General features: G+C 36.6%; 1 protein-coding gene across 4 annotated transcripts in view; it reads left to right on the forward strand.

Annotated features, from left to right (window-relative positions):
• Positions 1 to 26,984, forward strand: part of DMXL2 (Dmx like 2) — a 156,633-nt gene that overhangs the window by 74,324 nt on the left and 55,325 nt on the right. For all 4 annotated transcript variants that reach the window (XM_043555425.1, XM_043555426.1, XM_043555428.1 and 1 more), the window contains exons 10-15: positions 2,120 to 2,359; positions 2,865 to 3,136; positions 3,778 to 4,474; positions 4,817 to 4,938; positions 21,719 to 21,808; positions 24,151 to 24,268. In XM_043555425.1, coding sequence (XP_043411360.1) covers positions 2,120 to 2,359; positions 2,865 to 3,136; positions 3,778 to 4,474; positions 4,817 to 4,938; positions 21,719 to 21,808; positions 24,151 to 24,268 — 1,539 coding nt within the window. The remainder of the gene's footprint in view (positions 1 to 2,119; positions 2,360 to 2,864; positions 3,137 to 3,777; positions 4,475 to 4,816; positions 4,939 to 21,718; positions 21,809 to 24,150; positions 24,269 to 26,984) is intronic.

Below are 26,984 nucleotides of genomic sequence, written 5' to 3' on the forward strand. Positions count from 1 at the left end.
TATAGACATTTTTATTTGCAAAAAAAATGTGGCTTCTAATAGAAAGATTTTTCTCCATTACTACAATACTGTTATTACATGTAAGGAACATGGATAAGATTATATTTAATATATAGTTCATATTAAGGTATAGATTATTTTATGCATGTGATTGTCATTTCTTTTAAACTCTATTCTATAGTTCCTCTCAGTTGTCAAAAAACATCTCTTCTGTCACAAAGAAGTTATCTCTGTTATCTTTCATAGCATCTTGCAGTCTGAATATTTATGTTAAGGTTTAGGTGAAACATTTTTAGCAAGAAAACTACATAGGTACATAGGGGATGTGTTGTTTTATAGTATTCTAAATGTACAAGTCCTGTTTTATATGATTTATTTCATTTTTATCAGAAGACCAGGACTGTCATCCAGAAATTAGAAAAATAGAACAACCTGGAACTTTATTTAACATTGGTATTTATTAACAGGACTCTACCAGAATATCCTGTGCATTTTTACTTTTATTTTTATTTTTAAATTTAAATTTAATTTAATTTTCTTAGAGCATGGTGGGGGAGAAGGGCAGAGGAAGAGAGTGAATCTTAAAAAAAATTTTTTTTAACGTTTATTTATTTTTGAGAGAGAGTGTGAGCAGGAGAGGGTCACAGAGAGACACAGACACAGAATCTGAAGCAGGATCCAGGCTCTGAGCTGTCAGCACAGAGCCTGATGGAAGGCTCAAACTCAGGAACTGAGAGATCATGGTCTGAACTCAAGTCGGATGCTTAACTGACTGAGCCACCCAGGCGTCCTGAGAGAGAGTAAATCTTAAGTGGGCTCCATGTTCAGCATGGAGCCTGACGTGGGGCTGGATCCCACCACCCTGGGGATCATGACCCTGGGATAATGACCTTAGCTGAAATCAAGAGTTCGATGCTCAACCCACTGAGCCACCCAGGTGCCCCACCCTGTGGATTTTTAGACTTTCATGTCTTTACAGGGGACAGTGTTTTGTGGGGTTTTTTTGTCGTTGTTTGTTTTGCTTTTTATAGAATCAATTATTTGCAATATGAATTGGGATTAAGGAGATTAATTTTTTAAGTTATACTATTTTACATGAACTAATCTATATTGTGAACTTCAGTTACTCCAAATAGAGGAAGCCTGCTGTACTTAGAAATTTGCTTGTCTTCCTTTTTTCTTCAGCATTATATTCTTCCAACTTTTTAGTTTCAAACATTTAGAAAAGTTGGAAGAATAGTACAGTGAATACTCATGTATTCTACATAGAACAATAACAACTAACATTTTGCCCCAGTTACTTTATTCTCTCAGTATATATATGTCGGAGGAGGGTGACATGTTGAGTGAAATTTTTCCTTAATCTTTTCGAAGTAAATTATGGCACATCACTCTTACATACTTCAGAAGGTATCTCCTAATAATAAGGAAATTCTCTCACATGATTACAATGTCATTACTATGCCTAAGAAAATTAGAAGTAATTCCATAATCTTTAATACCCAGTTCATATTTAAATTTAAATTTCTTTAGGGTTTTCTGGGTGGCTCAGTTGGTTAAGCGTCCCACCCTTGATTTTGGCCCATGTCATGATCTCATGGTTTGTTAGTTTGAGTCCCACATCGGGCTCTATGCTGACAGTGTGGAGCCTGCTTGGGATTCTCTCTCTCTCTCTCTCTCTCTCTCTCTCTCTCTCTCTCTCTCTCTCTGCTGTTATCCCACTCACATGTGAGCTCTGTTTTTCTCTCAAAATAAATAAATAAACATTAAATAAATAAATTTAAATTCTCAGTTATTTCAGAAATGTCTTTTATGGCTGCTTTTCTGTTTTATTTTTTTGTTCCTCCATCCTGAAAGCAGGATTTAATAAAGGTTCATGCATTTGGTATATTTGATTTTTAAGTTAGTAATTTAATTCCGTTAGTAATTTAAGTCTATCCCATTAATTCTTAGCATTTACATTTACCATTAAATTCAATTAAAGTTTTTACAAATCCTACTAGAGTTGACTTGTTTAGCACCTTTTCTGTATAAGTATAGAATAGTCTTTATTAGTACTTGGTAATCTTTTTACAGACATTAAAAATTCATGTTGAAATCCTACCTTTTTTCCCCACAGATATTCCAAATGTCTTGGTTGGCACTGTATTTAACATTGATGATGGAAATGGGGGCTTTGTGGTTCATTGGTTAAACAACAAGGAGTTTCATTTTACATCATCTACTGAAATATTTATGCAGCAATTACGAAAACTTTCTGAGAAGCAGGTAGATCATGAAAGTGACGAAGGAGATAGAGAAGATGAGGAACGTTCACAGGAGGAAAGAGAGAGGGGTTTGCATATGAAACTAGACCATGGTTAGTATTCCATCTTCAGATTTTTCTTTTTGGCAAGTTAACAGCTTTGTGTGATACCACTTTTAGCTTATAATCCTTCCTTCCTGCTCTTCTTTTTTTACTTTTCTGTTCATTCCATTAATATTTACTGACTATCTGCTATCTAGCTCTGTATGCTTTGTTATACATATATTGCTTTGAGTAATGTAAACCATTTTAAGCCATTTTCTTTTTTGGGGAACATGTTTTGCTAATGGTAATAATGATAGTATGAATGAAAATTTGATTTCTTTAAAAGTAAGAAATAATAGTAAATTTCAGTTAAGACTAGAAAATGTTTTCCCTCTTTGTTTTTTCTACCCCTGCCCCCCCCAGCCATAAATTGGAAAAAGAATTCATAGTTTCTAAAGATAGTATGCTATGTTATACACAGCATACATAGTCGAGTATGTAGATGAATTTTTATAGTATTATTAGTATATGCTGATAAATTAGTGTGTTCTGATAAATTTATTTTCTGATTCAGAATTATCCCTGGATAGAGAATCTGAGGCAGGTACAGGATCATCAGAACATGAAGATGGAGAAAGAGAGGGAAGTCCTAGAACCTTTTCACGACCCAGTGTACCAATGCCACTGCCCACGGTCCTGCTTGATCGGAAGATTGAAATGCTGCTAACTGAATGGAATAAGAATCCTGACATGCTTTTTACTATACACCCTGTAGATGGTACCTTCCTAGTGTGGCATGTAAAGTATTTGGATGAATATAATCCTGGAATATTTAGACAAGTCCAGGTATATTTTACTGATGAAGCAATTATTACATTTCTTAAAAATAAAGATACTATTCAGATGAACCATCTTTTCAGAAATACTCAAAAGATTTGTTTTGAGAAGCAACTGAGAAGAGAATACTTGTTCTTGTCACCAAGAGGGGGATCAATGACCACAAATTTAATAAACCTGGTTAATTCAAAGTAAAGCGAATTGGGCTTTGAAATGTCATATGGACTATTTGAATATATATGTGTTGGGGTTTTTTTCCCCCTAGGAGTTCACAATGTTTTGAATAAACTTAAGAAACTACCCTAAAAATGTGACTCAGGATGAGCACCCCTCCCCCCAGTTTTCTTAACTAAATCTAGCTACCTTTTTCTGTTATCTTCCTGAACTTCATTTCTATTTAGAGTTGTGGTTGTGGTCATTCAGCTGTACAAGCAAGGCACTTGAACTTTTTTCTTCAGGCTTCTCTTAGGCTGTGAATAGAGATATGATATTACATAAATAGAGGCAAGGCATTAGACCATAAAGAGGTTGAAAATGATAGTTTTTGCTAGGAAACTGAGATTTGACATTTTGAAAATAGAAGTATTTTTGGAAGACTTTTTGAGAGGCGTAAAACTACTTACACTGAATCATATTATTGTGTTTTTCAGGTTTCTTTCTCTTCTCGGATTCCTGTAGCATTTCCGTCTGGTGATGCAAGCTCTCTTAGTAAAAATATCATGATGTATGCCTGTATAAATGCTACAAAAGATCTTCCCCACACCCTGTTACACCACGAGATGATGGCTGTAGGCAGTCCTCATGGATCACAACCATACTCTAGATCACACAGTACAAATATGAACATTTTAGCTCCCACAGTAATGATGGTCTCTAAACACATAGATGGTTCTTTAAATCAGTGGGCAGTCACTTTTGCAGATAAGTCTGCCTTTACCACTGTTCTGACTGTATCTCACAAATTTAGATACTGTGGCCATCGATTTCACCTCAATGACTTGGCATGTCATTCAGTTTTGCCGTTGTTACTGACATCTTCACATCATAATGCTCTGCTGACTCCTGAGTTGGACTGTCAGTGGGACTCAGACAATAAATTAAGTAGACTAATGGATCCCATAAGACATATAAAAGGTTCCTCAAAGCAACCTCTTAGAAATGCAGCGACGCGTACATTTCATGACCCAAATGCAATATATAGTGAACTTATTCTGTGGCGTGTAGACCCAATAGGACCTTTGTCCTACACTGGAGGAGTATCAGAATTGGCTCGAATTAACTCTTTACATACATCAGCCTTCTCTAATGTTGCTTGGCTTCCGACTCTTATTCCCAGCTATTGTCTTGGTAAGTGTTCATTTTAATTGTGAAATTAATAAGAGCTTTTAAACTTTTTTTTTAATACATAAAATGATTTACATTTGTCATTAGTAGAAGGATTTTTAGACTTATGTTTAGAATTTCCAGAAGTTTGTTCAAAAATTTGTTTTTAATTTTTTCCCCTCTCATCACCTATTTTCTATTGAATTCTTTTATTAATAATTTTATATCCATTAATTTTATCTGTTTAATTATGATTCTGGACTATGGTTCTGCCTAAAAAGAAAAGTGTGAATATAAGTTTCTCCTACTTCAGCCAAAAATAAAAATAAACCACATAATATAATGCAGAGCATTTACTTTCTTTAGGCACGTATTGCAATTCTGCAAGTGCTTGCTTTGTTGCTTCTGATGGCAAAAATTTGAGACTCTATCAAGCAGTGGTGGATGCAAGGAAATTATTGGATGAATTATCAGATCCTGAATCTTCAGTGAGTATTTCCTAATCTTCGTTAAAATACCTAGGCTGATAAGGAATTCTCTTTTTACTTTGTCTAGGACTTTTATTTGTTAGTTTGGGGGGTGAGCACATGTTCTAGACTCTATGTGATAGATTTATGTGTTTTTTTTTCTTTTAATTTTTAAAACTTTATTTGGGAGGGAGAGAGCATGAGCAGGGGAGGGACAGAGAGAGAGGGAGAGAAAGAGGATCCCAGCAGGCTCTGCACCATCAGCATGGATCCTCACGCAGAGCTTGAACTCATGAACCTCGAGATCGTGACCTGAGCCAAAAACCGAGTCTGACACTTAACCGACTGAGCCACCCAGGTGCCCCACAAATTTACATGTTCTTAATTTGTATTCCAGGGTATATGCCTCAGTATCACACATCAATACATTTTTACATTTAAATAAATAAATGACTTTTTTCCTGAGTTACCATGATTTCTGCTTGACATTTTTCACTCTCTAGTTTGGTTCTATTAATCTTTTCTTGCTCTAAGGCAGCTTTAGCAAGCTCTTTGTTTAGGCTGGAAAATTTGAACTTTTCTGAGCATTATTGACCATTTTGAAAAATTCTGTGGTTAGAATATGTTATCAGTGAGTGGCAGTATCTTATTCTGGTAATTCTGAACCAGAAGTCATGTATATTAGTTACTTTTCAGATTTGAATAGTGAATTTTCCATCTACCTATGAAAACATGCCTTTTATAAAACACTTTTCTAATAAAAATGTTTCCAGTATTGAAAACCAAAGTATTTTTGAGTATCTGCCATGTGTCCTTCAAAGTATGGAGAATATAAAGTATAACTTTCTGTGTGTGGCTTTAAGAAGCTTTTAATTTAGCTGAGGAGAGAAATTATTAATAAAAGATTAAATAACAGTTTAAGACAGAAGCGGTGTCTGAGGGTGGTATGTAATTTATTGCCAAACAGATGGCACTAGAAATATTTCATAATCCGGAAGAGAGAGAGATCATATTAGGGTAGGCATAGAAGTCTTTATTACAGTATTTAGGTTTGTTTTTAGTAGGTGGATAAAGGTTAGAAAGACAAATCCTTTGCCTTTTCCTGAGTGAGAGACTGGCCTGAAAGTATGCATACAGGAAAGTACATGTATAAGTAAGACTTCTTCCAGGAGCGATGAAAAAACCACTTGCACTGGAGCCAGAGTTTGGCATCGAGGAAGTAGCATCTTCAAATCATGGAATTGGGAGATACTTTATAGGTCACTAGTCTAACCTGATGCTTCATTCTTATCCTTGACCACATTCCTGCCAATTTGTCATCTGGCATCCTAGGTAGGGGGGAGTCTCAACTCTAAATGCAGCTCATGACACCCTTACTACTATACTGAAATTAAATTTGTATTCCTTAAATTCTGCTTGTTAGCCCTGGTTCCATTTAGAATAAGTCTAATATTCTTTACATATGAGATCACTTCAGATATTTGAAGACAACTGTCTTATAACCTATGAAACTTTTTTCTTCAGGCCAAACCTGCTCCCCCTCCACCAATAAACTAACTCTGTTTTATATTTGACCCTGGTTACTCTTCTTAGCAGTGTACCCTGATGTCTGTTGGTGACTAAACTATTGTACTAAATAGACATCCAGTTCTTTAGTCTGCCTTTTTTTCCTTTTTGAAAATTGGAATATTTACCTCTTTCTAGTATTTTGGCTGTGTCATTTCCTCTGATTTTTCAGAGAATATCTTGAGTAGTTCATTGGTCTCATTTGAAAAATTTCCCACTAACCTAGACATTACTTTTCCAGAAAATATAATTTTATTTAGAGCATTTAGATACATTCTTGGAATTTCTTAACTTATCCTGGTCTTCTACTCTCCCTGCACCAGTGTACATTTTTTTCTTAAGCCTTCTATTTTTATTAATTTTTTAATGTTAAAAAGTAACACTTATTCATTGTACAAAATTTTTGCTTTATTTTCAATTTTGTGCAAGCTAAATTCTTGAAATAGAAGACCAGAGACAAAGAAGGAATTAGGAGTTCTTTATTCTCTGAATTTTTGTTAACATTAAAGTATCAGCCTCTGTTAATGAGCTCATCTTTTCCTGTTTTTTTTTTGTACTCTGAAAACAGTAATTTATTCAATTACTTACTTTTTGAATACATTTTTAATTTTGGAATAGTCCTAGATTTACAGAAAAGTTGTACATGTAGTACAAAGTTCTCATATACATCACAACCAGTTTCCCCTATTGCTAACATCTTGTATTACCAGAATATATTTGTCACAACTAAGAAACCATCATTGGTATGATATGATCAGTTAAACTCTAGATTTTTTAAGATTTAACTGATTTTTCTGCTTATGCCCCATTTGTGTTCTAAGATCTCACCCAGAGGGGCACTTGGGTGGCTCAGCTAATTGAGTTTCTAACTTCAGCTCAGGTCATGATCTCGTTGTTAGTGGGTTCAAGCCCTGCACTGGGCTCTGTGCTGACAGCTCAGAGCCTGGAGCCTGCTTCAGATTTTGTGTCTTCCTCTCTCTCTGCCCCTCCCCTGCTTGCATTCTGTTTCTCTCTCACTCTCTGAAAAAAAATAAATAAATAAAACATTCCAAAAAAAAATTTTTTTTTTTTTTTAATTTGAGATCTCACCCAGAAAACCACGTTATATTTAGTCATCATGAATCCTTAGACTTTTCTGGTCTGGAATAGTTTCTCAGTTTTCTTCATCTTCCTCAGTATTTCTCATGACTTTGACAGCTTTGAGTACTACTGGTCAGACAATTTGTAGAAGTTTCCCTCGATTGGGATTTATTCGTCTGCTACTTTTCTCATGGTTAGAACAGAGTTATGGGTTTTTGGGAAGAGTACCCCAGATATAAAGTATCCTTCTCAACACATTTTAAGAGGGTACATGCTATCAACATGGTAATTAGTGCCTTTCTTCTTTTTTTCTTTTCATTCTTGCTAGAAGTTTGTTAATTTCATTGATATTGTCAAAGAATGAGCTCTTTGTTTCATTGATCTCTTTGTTTTGTTTTCATTTTCATTAATTTCTGCCCTTATTTTTATCATTTTCTTTCCTTATTGCCTTTTTTGGGGGGTGTTCTTTTTCTGGGTTTCATTAAATAGGAGCTTAGAGTTTTGTAACTTTTCTTATTTTCTAACATATGCATTTAGTGCTTTAAATTTTCCTCTCAGCACTGCTTTGGCATTCTGATAAGTAGTATTTTTGTTTTTGTTCATTTCACTATATTTTTAAATTTTCCTTGAGAATTCTTTTTTTTAAGTTTATTTATTTGAGAGAGAGAGAGAGACCAAGTTGGGGCGGGGCAGAGAGAGAGAGAGAGAGAGAGAGAGAGAGAGAGAGAGAGAGAATGAATGAATCCCAAGCATGTTCCACTCTGTCAGTATGAAGCCTGATGTGGGGCTTGAATCCATGAACCATGAGATCATGAGCTGAGGCAAAATCAGGTCACTTAACCAACTGAGCCACTGAGGTGCCCCTCCTTGAGAATTCTTATTTGACCCATGGGTTATTTAAAAGAGTGTTGTTTAGCTGCCCAATAAATACTAGGAAGAGGTTTTCCTTTTATCATCCTGTTACTGCCTTCTAGTTTGACTCCATGATGGTAGGAGAACACACTATAATTTCAGTCCTTATACATTTATCGTAAAGTTTGTTTTATGGCCAGGACATTGTCTGTCTTAGTATGTATTCCGTGGCACTTGAACATATTCCACTATTGTTAGATGGGGTGTTCTACATATGTCAGTTAGATTTTATTCTCATTAATGTTAGTGTTGAGTTCTTGTAGATCTTTGCTAATTTTCTGTCTAGTTTTATCAATTCTTATGAGAAGGGTGTTGAAATTTCCAACCGTAATGGTGAATTTGTCCATTTCTCCTTTTAGTTCTGTTAGTTTTGTGTTTCACATGTTTTGCAACTCTGTTTTGCATATACATTTAGTCTGAAATCAGGGTGTTGGCAGGGCCATGCTCCTTATGAAGGCTCTAGGGGAAGATCCTTCCTTGTTTCTTCCTAACTTCTGGTTGCTTCTACTGATCTTTGGTGTTCTTAGACTTGAAGCTACAATACTCTAGTCTCTGTCTCTGTCTTCACATGCCCTTCTTCTCTCTGGGTGTTTTGTGTGTACTCTCCTTAGTCTAGTATGACCTTATCTTAAACAGATTAGATCTGCAAACATCCTTTCTCTAAATAAGATGGCATTCTGAGATTCTGTGTAAACATGGATTTTGATGGGATACTATCCAGCCCATTATACTAACCAACATTTTTTCCCTCATAAGTTATATTTACAGTTGCATAGCCAGGAACCTCCAAAGTCTCTTGAGTCATTCTGATTTTCAGAGCCATATATTATGAGGAATTGTGAGATTTTTGCCTTTCTGAATGATAGACTACAGGGCATGCCTTTATTGTTGATCTTAAATTCTTAACATCGTTGCTTCCTGTCGAGTTTCCATTATTTCTGCTGATCTTTTTTGTTTTTTTTGTAAGTCAGAGCAGCAGTTTTCTCAGTTACTTCCTCTACTAATTGTGAGTTGAAATACAGAAAGAAGTTGTCACATGCTGTCCTCTTCCTCAAATGAGATTTTTAGTAGATGGTGAGTAGAGGCTAGTTTTTTTTTTTTTTTCCTTTAAGAGTCATCTGAAAAGATTTGAATTTTATTCTGGGATTGAGAGATGGATTTAGGGGACACCAAAATTTTTTGGACAGGGAATTAAAGGGGTTAGTTTGCAGGATCGAGTGTAGTTGATAAGGTATTGGAAGTCTATTGAGGTCATCAAAGCCTGTGGTAAAATAAACTTGAGCTAGAGTGGTATTTGGCAGATATTGAGAAAAGGTAAAGTAGGGCTTAGTAGTTGCTTGACTATGGATACTAAAGGAAATGACTCTAAGGTTTCAAGTTTGTGATAGTGGATCCACTAGCTTTGGTAAGATACTTGTGAGGTGTTGATGATGACTTAAGTTTGAGATACATTGAGTGTGAAGTGATTGAGGTTTTAGGTAGCAAAATGTAGTTAAGATAATCGTTTTGCAGGTATTTGGAAATAAATTCCTAGTGTTACATGTCAGATACCAGTGTATATTTGGTATTTATTATTACGAAAACAATACTTGAAATCTTGAGAGCTCTAAAGGCATTAGTAACAATTAATGTCCATAAAAGTGACCCTGAGTCATCAAGAAGGCATTTAAATTGAGAAAACTATTTATGAAGGCAGAGATTTAAAGATTTTATTTTTGAGTAACCTCCACACCCAGTGTGGAGCTCGAACTTCCAACCCTGAGATCAAGAGTCCCACCCTCCACTGACTGAGCTAGCCAGGTGCCCAGAAGGCAGTGATTTAATTAAAGCTAAAAAGAATTTTCCAACCAAAACACTGAAGATAAAGTTGTTCTGGTGCCTGAAAGCATAAACTTTTGAACTTTCTTGCCAAGTGATGCTTGGTCAAGGGAGGTTCGTTCATTCATTCATTCCACAAGTATTTCATGAGTACTTATTAAAGTATTCTCTATATTATTCTGTGATTCAGTAATGGGAAGAGAGAAGTGTGGTGTTGAAAGGTAGCTGTTGCTGTTACTAAAAACAAGCCTTTTGTTTACTTACTTAGAGAGTGTGTGTGTGTGTGCACGCACATGCATGCGTGCACATGTGCAGGGCGGGGCAAAGAGTGGGAGAGAGAAAATTGTAAGCAGGTTCTGCGCTGTCATGGGGCTTCAACCGGAAACCTTGAGATCATGACCTGAGCCAAAATCAAGACTCAAGATGCTTAACCGATTGAGCCACGCAGGCACCCTGTCATCTCTACTTTAGAGATGAGGACACTGGTGTACAGAGAAATGTAATGACTTGTGCCAGTTCAATTAGCTAGTAGTTGTAGAGCCAGGATTTGAGCCCAGGCAGCTGGGCTCTAGAGACCAACCTCTTTATTATTATTTATTATTATTTTTAAAGTTTATTTATTTTTGAGAGAGAGAGAGAGAGAAAGAAAACGGGCAGGGAGAGGCAGAGAGACAGAAGGAGACACAGAATCCGAAGCCGGTACAGGCTCTGAGCTGTCCGCACAGAGCCTGACATGGGGCTCGAACTTTGAATGGCGAGATCATGATCTGAGCTGAAGTTGGATGCTTAACTGACTGAGCCACTCAGGCACCCCTAGAGACCAAGCTCTTAACCACTATGCTGTGCTGCCTCTAAAAAGCCATTTGCTTCTACATGTTTGTCAAGTTGTACCCATTGTTTTAATTCTGTAATTTAAACATATAAATTGATGATACATGAGTATAAAAATTTTGATTTTTTTAATAAAGAAATGTTTTGGAAGTATATTGAAAAATAATTTCTGTTAATTAGGTATGGTGAGACAACTATAAAAGAATCTAGGGGGAATTGTAAAACCAAAAAACTGCACTCATTTCTTTGTAGGTATCTTTCAGTTGTTACTTCAGTTTATAAAGAACTGAAAAAGACATAGCCACGGCCTTACAGGAGGGGTTATGCAAGAAAGACGAAAGACATTTAATTCCTATTAGCAGACGCATGTACTTAAAGGCCCTCACTCTGCACCAAAATACCAGTTAGTTCATGTGCATTTATGTTTTGAATAAAACAAAATATTGAAGGTATATATGTATCATTTAAAAATGATTCTCTGGGTTAAGCAACCTTGTTGAGTAATTAGTCATCTCTCTCTCAATTGTATGGGATAAGAAGGCTTATCCTGTGCATGGAAGGAACACTTAATTCAGATGGTGGTGGTTAGGAAGAGTTTCTAGTGGAGAGGACACCTGACATGAGACTTACTGAAGGTATGAATTGAAAGTGAAGGAGGAATGACCCAGCAATAGCACTGCTAGGAATTTACCCAAGGGATACAGGAGTGCTGTTGCATAGGGGCACATGTACCCCAATGTTTATAGCAGCACTCTCAACAATAACCAAATTATGAAAAGAGCCTAAATGTCCATCAACTGATGAATGGATAAATAAATTGTGGTTTATATATACAATGGAATACTACTTGGCAGTGAGAAAGAATGAAATATGGTCTTTTTAGCAACGTGGATGGAACTGGAGAGTGTTATACTAAGTGAAATAAGTCATATAGAGAAAGACAGATACCATATGTTTTCACTCTTATGTGGATCCTGAGAAACTGAACAGAAGACCATGGGGGAGGGGAAGGGGAAAAAAAAGGGAGGAAGGCAAACCATAAGAGACTCTTAAAAACTGAGAACAGTCTGAGGGTTGATGGGGGGTGGGAGGGAGGGGAAAGTGGGTGATGGGCATTGAGGAGGGCACCTGTTGGGATGAGCACTGGGTGTTGTATGGAAACCAGTTTGACAATAAATTTCATATTAAAAAAAAAGTCAAGGAGGAAAAGAATATTCTAGGTGGAAGGAACAGCCATTAAGAAGAAACAGGTATAATAAGTATAAGAAAATAGAAGAAGTATAAGAAAGTGCATGATAAACTATAAGTATTTTATTATGCCATGCCTATTACAGCCATAGCATTGAATGTAAATGGCTGTCGGAAGTAGATGAGATTGGATAGGAAGGTACAGGCTAGATTGTGGAAAAAATGTATTTATTTATGATTACACCCTGCTTTCTTTTTCCTCCCTCCCATTTAATTTACCATATTTACCATTTTTAAGTGTATAGTTCCATAGTGTTAAGTATATTCATTGTTGTTCAACAGATACTAGAACTGTTCTACAACTCTAGAACTTTGAAGTGTTTTTTCTTCAGCTTTATTGAGGTATAATTGACAAATAAAATTGTACATTGTGATGATTTGATAGAAGTTTGTCTTACAATACTGATACTCAGTATTCATTAAACTTTAATTCTTTTTCCCCTCTTCTCCCACCAGCCTTTGGTAACCACCTTTCTACTTTCTGTTTCTGTGATGTTCACTACTTTAGGCACTTCATATGAATGGTATAATACAGTATTTGTCCTTTTGTGATTGGCTTATTTTGCTTGGTATAATGTCCCCTAGGTTTATCCACATTGTAGCAAGTGACAAGATCTTTTTTTTTTTTTAATTTATTTATTTAAAAAAAAATTTTTTTTTTCAACGTTTATTTATTTTTGGGACAGAGAGAGACAGAGCATGAACGGGGGAGGGGCAGAGAGAGAGGGAGACACAGAATCAGAAACAGGCTCCAGGCTCTGAGCCATCAGCCCTGAGCCTGACGCGGGGCTCCAACTCACAGACCGCGAGATCGTGACCTGGCTGAAGTTGGACGCTTAACCGACTGCACCACCCAGGCACCCCTGACAAGATCTTTTTAAAGGCTGCATAATATTCCATTGTATGTATATACCACAGTTTCTTTATTCTTTCACCCGTCATGGACATCTGGATTGCTTCTGTCTCTTTGACTCTTGTGAATAACACTGTGATGAACATAGATATGCAAATATCTCTTCGTGATTCTGCTTTGAATTTTGGGGGGTATATGCCCAGAACTAGGATTGCTGGATCAGTCAGTAATTCTGTTTTTAATTTTATGAGAACCTCCCTACTGTTTTACATAGTGGTACACCATTTTACATTCCCATAAGCAGTGCACAGGGTTCCAACTTCTCTGCATCCACTCCCACACTTATTTTCTATTCTTTTGATAGTGGCTGTTCTGATGGGTATGAGGTGATATCTCATTGTGGTTTTGATTTGCATTTCCCTGATGATTAATGATGTTGAGTACCTTTTCTTGTGCTTATTGGCCACTTGTATATCTTTGGATAAGGTCTGTTCAGGTCTTTTGCCTATTTTGGCTTTTTTGTTGTTGTTGAGTTGTAGAAGTTCTTATGTGTCCTGGATGTTAACCCTTTATCAGATGTAAGATTTCTACTTAATTCTTTGATTCTGTAGGTTGCCTTTTTACTCTGTTGATTGTTTCCCTTGACAGGCAGAAGTTTTTAAGTGTGTTTTTTTATTTTGTTCCCTGTGCTTTTGATGTCATATCCAAGAAATTATTGACAGAACCAATATTCTTTCCCCATGTTATCATGAATTTTAGGATTTTTTTTTCAATTTCTACAAAATATGTCAGGAATTCCATTGAATATGTTGACTGGTAGTATGGACATTTCAACAATATTAAGTCTTATAATCCACAGCATGAGATATCTTTCCATTTATTTATATCTTTTATTATTTTTCTTAGGAATGGTCTGTAGTTTTCAGTGTATAAGTTTTTCTTAAGTTTATTTATTTTGAGAGAGCATGAGTGGGGGCGGGGCAGAGAGAGAGAGGGAGAGAGAATCCCAAGCAGGCTCTGTGCTATCAGTGCAGAGCTCAATGTGGGGCTTGAACTCCTGAACCATGAGATCATGACCTGAGCTGAAATTGAGAGTCAGACATTCAACTGACTGAGCCACCCAGGTGCTCCTTCAGTGTATAAGTCTTTCATCTCTTTTTTTCAGTTTCTTCTTAATTTTTTTTATCCTTTTTATCCTTTTTGATGCTCTACTAAATGAGATTGTTAATTCCCTTTTTGGATTTGTCATTGTTAATGTATAGAAACAGACTTGATTTTTTGAATAAAAAAACTTTGCTGAATTCAGTTCTAACAGTTCTTTTGTAGAATTTTTAAGGTTTTCTACAGATCATGTCATCTGCAAACAGATAATTTTATGTCTTTTCTAATTTTTCTGCTTTTTATTTTTTATTTTTTGTCTAATTGTTCTGGCTAGAACTTCCAGTCTGTGTTGAGTAGTAGTGGTGAAAGTGGGCATTCTTGCTTTGTTCCTGATTTTAGAGAAAAAACTCTCAGTCTCTTCCCATTGAGTATGACCTTATCTTTGGGCTTTTCATATATGTCTTTTATTATATGTAGGTAGTTTCTTTCTGTTCATAGTTTGTTGAATGTTTTTTTCATGAAAGCATGTTGAATTTTTTCACTGTTAAGTCTGTGTCTCTGTGGGGGGAAGGTGGTCTAAGATTTCCTATTCCACTATTTGCTGATGTTACCTTCCCATTATGCCCTGCTTTCTTACAGTCTGTTCTCAACAGAGAAGTCAGAATGGTATTTTTAAATTTTTTTTTTCCAACGTTTATTTATTTTTGGGACAGAGAGAGACAGAGCATGAATGGGGAAGGGGCAGAGAGAGAGGGAGACACAGAATCGGAAACAGGCTCCAGGCTCTGAGCCATCAGCCCAGAGCCTGACACGGGGCTCGAACTCACGGACCGCGAGATCGTGACCTGGCTGAAGTCAGAAGCTTAACCTACTGCGCCACCCAGGCGCTCCCAGAATGGTATTTTTAAAGTGTAATTTGGATCATGTCACTCTTTTAAGCCAGTGTCTACAGTGATCTGTAATACTGTACAGTGTCTGCCTCTTACCTCTTATCCTGCCTTCCTTCATTTCTCTGATACTGTGTTTTTCTACTTTTCCTCTACTTCATGTTGGCTTCAGCCACACCAGTCTCTTTACTGGTCCTGGAACATGGCCAACACTCTCTCATCTAAGTGTCTTTTACTTACTGTTCTCCTTGCCTGGAATATTCTTCACTCAGATAACACATGGTTGTGTTCTTGCCTCCTTTAGGTCTTTACTCAAGGGAGGCCTTCCTGACCACCCCTGTCCACTACTTCCTGTCCACTTTACCACTTTATTTTCCCTTTGGCACTTAGTACTATTTCACAGTTTGTGTACTTTCGTATTTGTGTGCTGTTTGTCTTCTTTTGAATGTAAGATAAGGCAGTGCTGTATTCCCAGTGCCTGATATCTGATAAGCACTCTTTAGATACTTGTTGAGTTGATGAATGAGTTAATGAATATCACACTGAAGAGTTTTATTACCTTGTGAAGACAATGAGAAGCTGTTCTACCAATGTGTACTTCGTCAGTGCAGTATATGATACAGGTTTTCTCCATCCTCTTTTTCTTTCTCCTATCAAAATCTTCACTATTTTGAACTGGTATCTAGTTATTTTGATTTGTGCACTTTTTATTATTGCAGAAATTGAATGGTTTTCTTATTTTTACTGGCTGTTGTGTTTTGTTTTGAATTGCTTGTTCATGTTTTTTGTGGGATCATAGTATTTAAATTGAGAAGGAAGACCATACTAAGTCGGAGAAGCTACACAAAGATCTTTCTTTTGCATTTTATGGAGAAGAACACATTGGTAAGGGTTGCAGTTTTTCAGGGAGAGACAATCAGTACCACTTTGTTTTAGTCTCTATGTCATTCACTCAGAGCCTAGGTGGGAAACAGATGACACACAAAGGTTTAACTGAGGAGAGTTTAATGAAAGAACTCCTTACAGAGCTGAGCACATGGTGATAATAAAGCACTCAGAGTCTGGTAACAGGATGAAGCCATTATTATCCTGTGGTAGTAAAGATGTTCCCAAAGATGTTCACATGCTAATCCCCAGAACCTGCAAATATGTTACCTCACATGGCCAAAGAGACTTTGCAGATGTAAATAAATTAAGGACCTTGAAATGTGGAAATTATCCTGGATTATTTTGGTAGGCCCAGTCTCATGAGTCCTTGAAAGCACGAGAACCTTTCTTGGCTGTGGTCAAAGAGAGATGTGACAAAAGAAGAATGGTCGGAGAGTGATATTACTGGTTTTGGGGAAGGAGAGAGGGAGCCATGAGCCAAAGAATAGGGATAACCTCTAGAAGTTGGAAAAGGCAAGGAAATCAAACTCTCCCCTAGAGCTTCCAGAAAGGAATGCAGCCCTGCTGGCAAGTTGATGTTCAACGAGACCCCTGTCAGACTTCTGGCCTACAGAACTGTAAGATATTACAGTTGTGTTGCTTTAAGCTATGAAGTGTGTGGTAATTTTTTGCAGTGGCAATAGAAAAATGTATCTCTATGCCTGAAGGGATAAGAAGAGCAATAACAGTGTACCAAAGCCTGGTGAGAGCTAACGCCGTGGAAAAGGAGCTGCCTGTTGGGAGAGGTGGCCACACAGGAACACAGCTACTGCCAGAACTGTGGGGGACCAAGGGGGATAAATGCCCCAACTTCTCTTTCTCTTTTCTCTGCAGTCTCTGACCGGTCCCTCCTATTGACCGAATTCAGCCTGAAGCTGAAGCGGGGTTGGGAACTAGGTGATACGGTCCTGAAGTCAACCCTTGGAGCACAGAATAAGGCAGACAAGGGTGGAGAATACACCAAGGTTTAGATGCAGATAAAGAATAGCCAGCAAAGATGCCCTTTAGCATCTATTGGTATTCTTTATTTAGATGAAGAAACTTTTATCTCCAGCACCGGGGAGACACAAATTCTGATTTGGCATTGTATCATTGTGTAATGATGCAATGTGTAATGATGTAATGTACTTGCAGTCCTACTTGGGACCTGAATTGATGTTGTCCTACTATCAGTCCTCATCACAGCAGAGAAATCAGGGAAAAAGAAACAACACGAAGGAAAGCTGTCATAACCCCTGCTTCCATAGATAGTCACAGAGCCTAAATTTGAGAATCGCAGTCTCCTCACACCACCAAATTCCACGTTCCCTTACACTTTTGTCAGCACCTTGGGTGTTTGCCTTTTTTTTTTTTTCTTTTTAAACCTGGTGGAGTGGCCCAAATGTTAGCGTTCTCATTTTCATTGAGTAGATACCCATAGTGGAATTACTAGATCATGTGGTTTTAGTGCTGTATTTTAATGCGAAAAAAATCAATGATGAACAGAATGACAAAATTTTTAAATAAAGACAAATCCTACGGTACCATGATGAGCCTCGTTGGAGCCTGGGGCAAAAGGAAGAATGTGCACTCTATAAACGTTTCTGTAATTTTTCAATGGTTAATTTTTTCCCAGAACATTAAAGTAGTTGAAAAGTATTGAAAGTTGGAAGTAAGTATAGTGAAATTCACAATATTATTTTAAGTTTAAATATTTTATTTATGCCCCAAACAATTTATTATACTCTTACCTTTCTGGCTTTAACAAAGCAAACACTTCAATAATCTGATCAAAATTTACTTCTTTGCTAATCCAGTTTTCAACTGAGATTTGTCAGATATAATAAGAGAAAGTAACTTTGAAAGTATGCTTGATGAGTGTAAATGAAAGGTATGAATATAGTTCCTGAACCTGAAAATGAATTTTAAAAAAGGGACAAACTAGAAATGTATGAGGGGCACCTAGATGGCTCAGTCAGTTAAGTGACTCTTGATTTCAACTCAGGTCATGATCTTGTGGTTTGTGAATTTGATCCCCACATACAGCTCCATTCTGAGTGGGGAACCTACTTAGGATTCTCTCTTTCCCTCCCATGCTCATTCTGTCTGTCTCTCTCTTTCAAAATAAACTTTAAAAAAAATGTATGAGTTAACAGATGTGTTATTATTATTGGAAAAAGAGCCTATCAAGTAAAAATTAAGGAGATTGTGGGATTCTTTCTTAGTTTCTGACTGCTGATACAACAAATAACTACCATCAAATCGGTGGTTTTAAAACAATACTTTTATTATCTTACAGTTTTGGAGGTCAGACATCCTAAAACCCAGGTGTTGGCAGGGCCATATTCCCTCTGGAGGTTCTAGAGGAGAATCCTTTTTCTTGCTCTTTCCAGCTTCTAGAGGCCCCTGCATCTCCTGGCTCATGGCTCCTTCCTCCTTTTTAAAGTTAGGAGTGTAGCATCTTCAAATCTCTCTTTCTCTGGCCTTTGCTGCTTCTGTCACATCTTTCTCTGAATCTGACCACACTTCCTCCCTCTCATAAGGACCATTATGGTTATAGTGGGCCCTTCTACCTCTAATTCAAGATCATGTCCTCATCTCCAGATCCTCAATTTAATGACACCTACAAAATCTCTTTTGTCATGTAAAGTAACATATTCATGCGTTCTGGGAATTAGGATGTGGACATTTTGGGGGGCCATTATTTTGACTACCACAGTACAAATTAGTGCAAATACTAATTTCACGTTCAAAATGGAGGTATGAAAATTAACTGAAGTGCTTTAGATCTTGAAGTTTTAACTGGAGAAAAGTTACATTATATAGATAATCTTGTTTACAAAATGCTTGGCTCATATATGTTTTGATAGTTTAAGACTTAGGGAAATTTTGTCTGAAATAGTTTTAAGTGTCATGCAGTGTCCATAATTTATAATATAAAATCAACATTGTTGATTGGATCTTCTAAAACTGACTCACAAATTTTGCTTAGTGCAGTCTTACATTTGGAAATGTACTTGAGAACTTAAAGAAAATAATACTGGTCACAAAGTTGTCCTGCAAAAGAAGTTTCAGTAAGCTGAAGTTAATTAAAAATCATTGAAGATTGTCTCTTGGTCAAGAGACTATCAAATAAGTTGTCTGTTTTGAAAACAAGATAAGCAAAAAGTAGATTTAAAAAAAATTGATAAGTTTGCTGCCATTAAAGCCAGGAAAATAAAATAATATTCTTTTGGGATAAATAAATTTAAATTTAAAATAATGTGAATTTTAATGTACCTACTTTTCAGTAGTTTTCAACCACCTTAATGTTCTAGAAAAAAATTAACCATTTAAAAAATACATGAAAACATGTGTGTGAAGTTTTGCTTTTATCTCAGGCTCTAATATGGCTCATCAAGACACTTTTTTTTTTTTTTTAAGTAATCTCTACACCTAATGTGGGGCATGAACTCATGACCCCAAGATCAAGAGATGGTTGCACACTTTTCTGACTGAGCCAGTCAGACACCTCATGACACTTTTGAATGCTGTATTTAAAATTTTGATATTTGATTCATTTTGAATTTTTTTGCACTGATTTTGATTTAAAAATCATTTAAGATATTATTTATCTTGATTATTGAGTTTTTGGCACCCCCTCTTAAATTTTGTATCCAGGGTGAGTATTTTCACTCACTTTATCCTAATTCTGGTTCTATCTTCTGCGTAAAATGGGTTCCTTTGTTGGAGGTGGGGTAGGATCCTGTAGTGTTAAATAAGGCATTTGTTAAGGCCATTAGTTATAGTGCCAGGAGAAGAGTTGTTTGCAGGCAAGGCAAATCCTTAGCTGGAATGGGTATCCCTACCAGGAGATTACAGCCTTGGCTGCATGTCAGAAGCACCTGAGGAGCTTATAAAATGCCTGATGCTCAGATTGTACCCTAGACCAATACATCAATCTGTGTGCGTGGGACCTAAGTATCAATGGTTGTTAAAGTTCCTCAGGTGATTCAGTGTGCAGCCAAGGCTGAGAACTGTTGGTTTACATCAGTATTTATTAAACTTCAGCATGTACACAAATCATCTAGAGATTGTACATGAGATTAAAATGCAGATATATTCACTTCAGAGCCTGAGAGTTGCATTTATAAAAAGCTTCTGGGTGCTGCTATCGTTGCTGGTCCGTTGACCACACTTGAGTAGCAAAGATTAATGGTGTATTAGAGATATTCCCGTGTTTTAACCTCACCACCTGTAGGCATCTAGATTTCAGTGAACAAACCCAGCCGACTGTTAACACCACTTGCAGGTGTCTGAGCTAACACTTTAAATACTGAATCTTGGGTGAAGGTACTTGTAGCAATAAATTCAGCCCTACTCAACTACCACGTATCTTGTCCTCCTTGGTCTAATAACCCTAGAATCTGTTCCATGGTTTCTGGAATCCTGCTGACAAGAAAGATCCTACAGCTCCAGAGTATGTGCTGTTTTCCCAGAGCCAATCTTGTATAAATGCCCCTAGGCTAAGCTGGGATCTAACCCCTCTTCGTGGCCTGGAGGTGGTAAGAAGTAATAGAGGTGATTGATACTAAGGAGATTGGGCAGTTCCTTGTGAGGCAACTGCTTCAGGTGAAGTTACTGAAAGGTTTTTCTGCAAGAGAAGCCTGATTGGAAGAAGGGAAAAGGGACTGTTTTTTTTCAGCACAAGGGTTTTGGAGTTTGGGGGTCCAAAGTTAGGCTTCCTGTGTTAGTTCGAACATCCTCATCTCAAGGCAGAGTCTCACTTCTCAGCCGTTGCCCTTCTAACTGGCAGAATTGTACTTTTATTTTTTTAAGTTTTTAAAAATTTATTTATTTTGAGAGAACAAGCAGGGGAGGGGCAGAAAGGGGGGGATGGAGGATCAGAAGCAGGTTCCGTGCTGATAGCAGAGAGCCTGTTGTGGGGCTCGAACTCACAAACTGAGATCATGATCTGAGCCAAAGTTGGACACTGAACCGACTGAGCCATTCAGGTGCTCCTAATTTTTAAAAATATTTATTTATTTATTTCGAGAGAGAGACTGAGAGAGAGCAGGGGAGGAGCAGAGAGAGAGAGAGAGAGAGAGAGAGAGAGAGAGGGAGAGGGAGAGTATCCCATGCAGTCTCCATGCCTAGTGTGGGGCCAGACATGGGGCTTGATTCAATGACCCTGGGATCATGACCTGAGTCAAAATCGAGAGTCAGATGCTCAACCTACTGAGCCACCCAGGTGCCCCCAGACTTTAAATGGTATTGCAGATCTGCAAACCATACACATGGGCATTGGGCCAGACCCTCAGCCATGTCTATCTTGAAGCTTTAAGACAGCAAAATGAGACATGTTGAAAGAACTAGATGCCTTGAAGTTAAGCACTATTTAGGTAAACACTATAGATTTTTCTAATTGGTTTGTTAATGTTAAACATGAGAATAAGATTGAATATAGAAGTTTGAAATATTTCTTTGAATGTATGAATTGACATTACTGCCATTGCCAGTAAGTGAATATTTAGAGGATCCCTCAATGTCTGAGATGCTATATCATATTGACAGATTCATGCATTGTTGATCATTAACATTTTGTGTTTTTTGTTTACAGAAACTTATTGGAGAAGTGTTTAATATTGTGAGCCAACAGTCTACTGCTCGGCCTGGCTGCATTATTGAACTCGATGCAATAACCAACCAAGTAAAAACATGCTTGTGAATTGGGGATATTAATATACTTCATCCCAGAATGCTTTATTTGCATCTATTTCATTCTCAGAATAATTTTCTTGTTTAGTACTAAATGTAGCCAGCTTCTCTTGATTTCCATAATGAAAATCTAATGATTTAGGAATTACTCTCCAGTTGAATTGTACCTGTAGCCCTATTTCCTATTTAAAGATCATTTGATTGAGTGAGGGAAACCATGAAGGAAAATACAGTACAGCTGCATAGGAGCTTGGTTAGTGGTTTCTCTTTATATTATTACTCATTTCAGCTCAGTTGATAGTTTCAGCTTTAGAGTGTTGGCCTTGTTAGGCTGAATGTTAGATATTTTATATCCAGTAGAATGCAGATGAAAGTATACATGTACTTTCTAATCACAGTCTTGTGTAGTCACTGTTCTTCCCAGCTACTATCTAGGAAAGAGGGAGAACCCTTCTCCCTACAGCCACTTTGTAAATTCCTTTCTAGCCCTTAGGATATTTGTTTCTTCAGGATCATGTTGATGGACTAAGGGATAGAACTAATATATTCATTCTAAATAGGAAAAAAAAAGATTTTTTTGGTGAGGAAGTTAGCAATATTTTCAAACAAGGAAATGAGGAATGAGCTAATCATATTTAAAAATAAATATAGTTATGTTGTTATTTTTTCCATGATGCCTTGCATATTCTGTTGGGGAAAATGTAATAATTTCCAGCAATGAAGAGAAACTATCATGTCAGCTCTTGGCAACAGAAATGTGGCTGCCAGACTCAAATTACTAATGCCTTCAAGGAGGTCCTTAACCTGTGATTTCCTTTTTCTGTCCTCCATAGAGGTATAGGAGAAGAGTGGATTGTCTTCATTCCCATAAAGGTCTTAATTTTTAAAAAAAAAATTTTTTTTTCAACATTTATTTATTTTTGGGACAGAGAGAGACAGAGCATGAACGGGGGAGGGGCAGAGAGAGAGGGAGACACAGAATCGGAAGCAGGCTCCAGGCTCTGAGCCATCAGCCCAGAGCCGGACGCGGGGCTCAAACTCACGGACCGCGAGATCGTGACCTGGCTGAAGTCGGACGCTTAACTGACTGCGCCACCCAGGTGCCCCAAAGGTCTTAATTTTTAAAGGACTGGGTGTTAAAGTCATCTCCCACTTTAGCTCCTTCTCTTCGGGGGCCACTCTCACTTAGCATTATGCTTTTTACTTCATACCTGTTCAAGATTTTTTCCCCTCTAGTTGTGGTTATCTTTAACACAATGGCTGGTAAACAGCAAGCACTGATAAATGGCTTAGGCTTATAAATTACAAAGTTTAAAACTCATTCTAGATGTGGGCCCAATGTGCTGTATTATTTTTATATCCATGAAACGTCACCCTTCCCTTTTCATTTATTTTTTTTTCCTTTGGGGCAGTTACCTTTTGTTTTTATTATAAATGTGAAGGGATTTTTGGTTTCTATCTGGAGAGACATAAAAATACTATATAACTTTCATAAAAATTCTGTGGGTCAGCCTAATCTTACAGTTCTTTTATTTCTGTGTACTTTGCAAGGAGGTTGATTTCCTTTATTCTGTAAGATTTAGCCCACAAGGAAGATTCATTCCTTCCTTGAAATCTGTGGCGTAGTCATCCAATTATCTTGACACACTTCCATAATAAGATTTTGTTTGGATTTAGTCTTTCCTTGAATTTCAGCTCACTTTTGTGATTATAAGGAGCCATTTGTGATTATTTTTATCTTTTTTTCTGTATTGTTCAAAACCACGTTTAGCATAGCAGTAGCAGCTCACAGTGATGTGTCATCCCTCCTTTTAGAAATCCTAGTTACCTACATGTAGCTACATTAATCCAGAGATGTGTCACTCAGCTGCCTGTTATAGGGCCCCTCATAATTCCCTCTAGACAGACTGGGAATGCTTTGAGGATTTATTTGGGTTCTCAAGTGGAATTAGGAAAACCAAGTGAATCCTGTACCAGTTACCTTATTACATAGTCAGCATAGCCTTCTCCAGCCAGTCACAAGACCTGATATTTTTGAGTTCCCAATTGTATAGATCACTTATGGTTGTGTGTGTGTGTGTGTGTGTATTCAGAAGCAGATCTGTTTATTTCTTTTTATTATTCAATTCTGCTATGGGCTGTAGCATCTTTTAAAGCAATTTTCTCTGCCCAGGTGATTTAATGATTTTTTTCCTGTTGCTTTTTCCTTTCTAATTCATTAGTTAATAAAGAATAGAAATTGTTAGATTTCTTATACGTTAGTGTTCTTAGGAGATGAGGGGTGGAAGATAGGGAATTTCAATGATAAAACTTCATTTTTTTTCATATTTGTAGTGTGGCTCAAATACACAGTTGCTTCATGTGTTTCAAGAAGACTTCATTATAGGATACAAACCACATAAGGAAGATATGGAGAAAAAGGAAACAGAAATATTTTTTCAGCCATCACAAGGTACTTTTAAAAAATAGTCTTGACTTTGATACCTTAATATTAAAAAAAATCTCCAAATTTATATTGAGTGTGGATCTTTATATCAAAAGTCATCATTCATAATTTTTAGTAAATAATACCATGTGATTTCTGTAAAAATTGCTTGTTTGTGAAGAAGGTATGTGAGTGAAAATTACATTTTTAAAGATAGTTTCATTGATAACCTAGATTTTGCCAAGAAAATGTTAGTTATGAAACCTAGCTTAACTGTTTTAAAAAGTAATTTTAATTGTTCAATTCTACAAGTAAATTGTTTTGATTGGTAGTAAGTTCCCTGTGGTGTCTTAAGCAAACCATTTAATTTTAGTGTAAGTATTTTTTTTTTAATTTTTTAATGTTTATTTATTTTTGAGAGAGAGAAAGACACAGAGTATGAGCAGGGGAGGGGCAGAGAGAGAGGGAGACACAGAATCTGAAGCAGACTCCAGGCTCTCATCTTTCAGCATACAGGCCGATGCAGGGCTCAAACTCACGAATGGTGAGATCACGACCTGAGCCAAATTTGGACCCTTAACCGACTGAGCCACCCAGGAGCCCCTTAGTGTAAGTTTTTTTTTTTTTAATTTTTTTTTTCAACGTTTATTTATTTTTGGGACAGAGAGAGACAGAGCATGAACAGGGGAGGGGCAGAGAGAGAGGGAGACACAGAATCGGAAACAGGCTCCAGGCTCTGAGCCATCAGCCCAGAGCCTGACGCGGGGCTCGAACTCACGGACCGCGAGATCGTGACCTGGCTGAAGTCGGACGCCTAACCGACTGCGCCACCCAGGCGCCCCCTTAGTGTAAGTTTTTAAAAGTCCCCAATAAATTGCTAGAGACCATTGATGAATATAGAATATAAGACATTGTTTTGTATGCTATATCAGAAACCTCAGATACACTGGGAATTAAAGGTACCACCTCATAATTTCCCCCTCTGATGTGTTGTATTTGTTTTTGTGTTTCGGAAGAAAGTAGTTTTCCATAAGAGCTTTCAGGAATAGACCCCATATGATGTTTAGTTGAAACTTTATTATTTAGCTTAAAATGTTTCTTTTAAAAGTCAGAACTTTGTAATTATAAAACAGTCATGTTCTCTTTGAATGTAGAACGTATTTGAACATAGAACAAATAGAATGCTTTCTTTTTGAAAGAAGGAAAGACATATTCTACTTTAAGAATGCATTTTATATGATGAACATTCTTTTAGTTTACAAAAGGTTTCCAGATGTTTTATCTCATTTGGTTATAGATTGTAAGTATCTAAATGGACATATTTAATTTTCTTGGTATAGCTTGTATCACAGAAGTATATATAGATATTTCAGTACAGTATTTCTACCAAATTTATACAGTTAAGTGCCTTTTCTTTAGTGAAAAATAAGAAAGAATGAATTTTTATCTTCTATGAGGCTTACCTTAAACATATCTTCACTGCTTACTAGTAATTTTTTTCCTTTTATGTATTTTGCTTTTTATTTGAATACTTTTCTTCTTGATAAAGTTATTAGTTGTCACATTGTTTTATTTCACTGTCACTAGGGCATAAAATTACTGCTTTATAGATTTAAAACGTGCTTTTCCATAGTATTTCACCTTTACAAAGATTTAAACTCTTTTATATGCTTTTCAACAGACCTAGGTACTGTTTATCGTTCTACTTCTAACAAGAAATTCATGCCAGTCTACTAGAAAATGCTTATAGAGAGTATTTTATTATAATATTTTTAATTGAAAGACTTAAATTTTAAAATATTTTATTTCCCTCTTTTGACATTTCTTTATGTCATTGCAAAATTATGCCAAAGGATTTCCCATGCCTTTCTTGGTTTTCCTTTAGATGTTGTACAAAATTTCTTTGACATTCTTCTTGATTTTGAAGCTATTTTCTTAAAAGACTTAATAGGTAGACTTTCTTTTTTTCCTGCCCCTACCTTATTTTGTACTTTCTAAGTTTTAATTAAAATTTAATTTCTTTTAATTAAGAAAAATGCCTATTACAGACAAAAGTAGAGTGCATAGTCTAAAGATTTTAAGATTTTGTTGCACTTGCTTTACCTATCTTATTTTCTTTTCCTTTGTTCCTGAATATTTTATTTTATTGTATTTTTATAAGTTTTATTTATTTGTTTTGAGAGAGAGAGAGAGAGAGCACACAAGCAGAGGACGGGTAGGGAGAGATGGAGAGAGAGGATCCCTAGCAGGCTCCCTGCTGTCAGTGCAGAGCCCAATGGGGCTTGAACTCAGAAACCGTGATATCATGACCTGAGCCGAAATCAAGAGTTGGATACTTGGACTGAGCCACCGAGGTGCTCCTTGAAACATTTTAAAACAAACCTAGTCATCATATTGTTTCACTCCTGTGTACTTCCATATGCATTTCTAAAAATGACCTTCTTACGTGAGTGCTTTTATCACATTGATAAATAACAAAATTCCTCAGAATTGTGTAATACCTAGCCCATGTTAACTTGATTCAGTTGTCTCAAAAATGTCAAAATTTATTTTTTAATTTGTTTGGATCTGTATCCAAACAAAGTTCACACATTGTATTTCATTTTTGAGAGTCTTTTAAACTAACGTGACCCCCCCCATTTATACTCTCATTATGCTACTTGATATAGAGAAAGTTATTTTATAGCAGTTTCTCTAAGTAGTTACTTGCGGTGTCATTCAAACTTTCTCCTGTAAAGTACAA

This window comes from Prionailurus bengalensis, chromosome B3, assembly GCF_016509475.1.
Source record: "Prionailurus bengalensis isolate Pbe53 chromosome B3, Fcat_Pben_1.1_paternal_pri, whole genome shotgun sequence".
Lineage (NCBI taxonomy): Eukaryota > Metazoa > Chordata > Mammalia > Carnivora > Felidae > Prionailurus > Prionailurus bengalensis.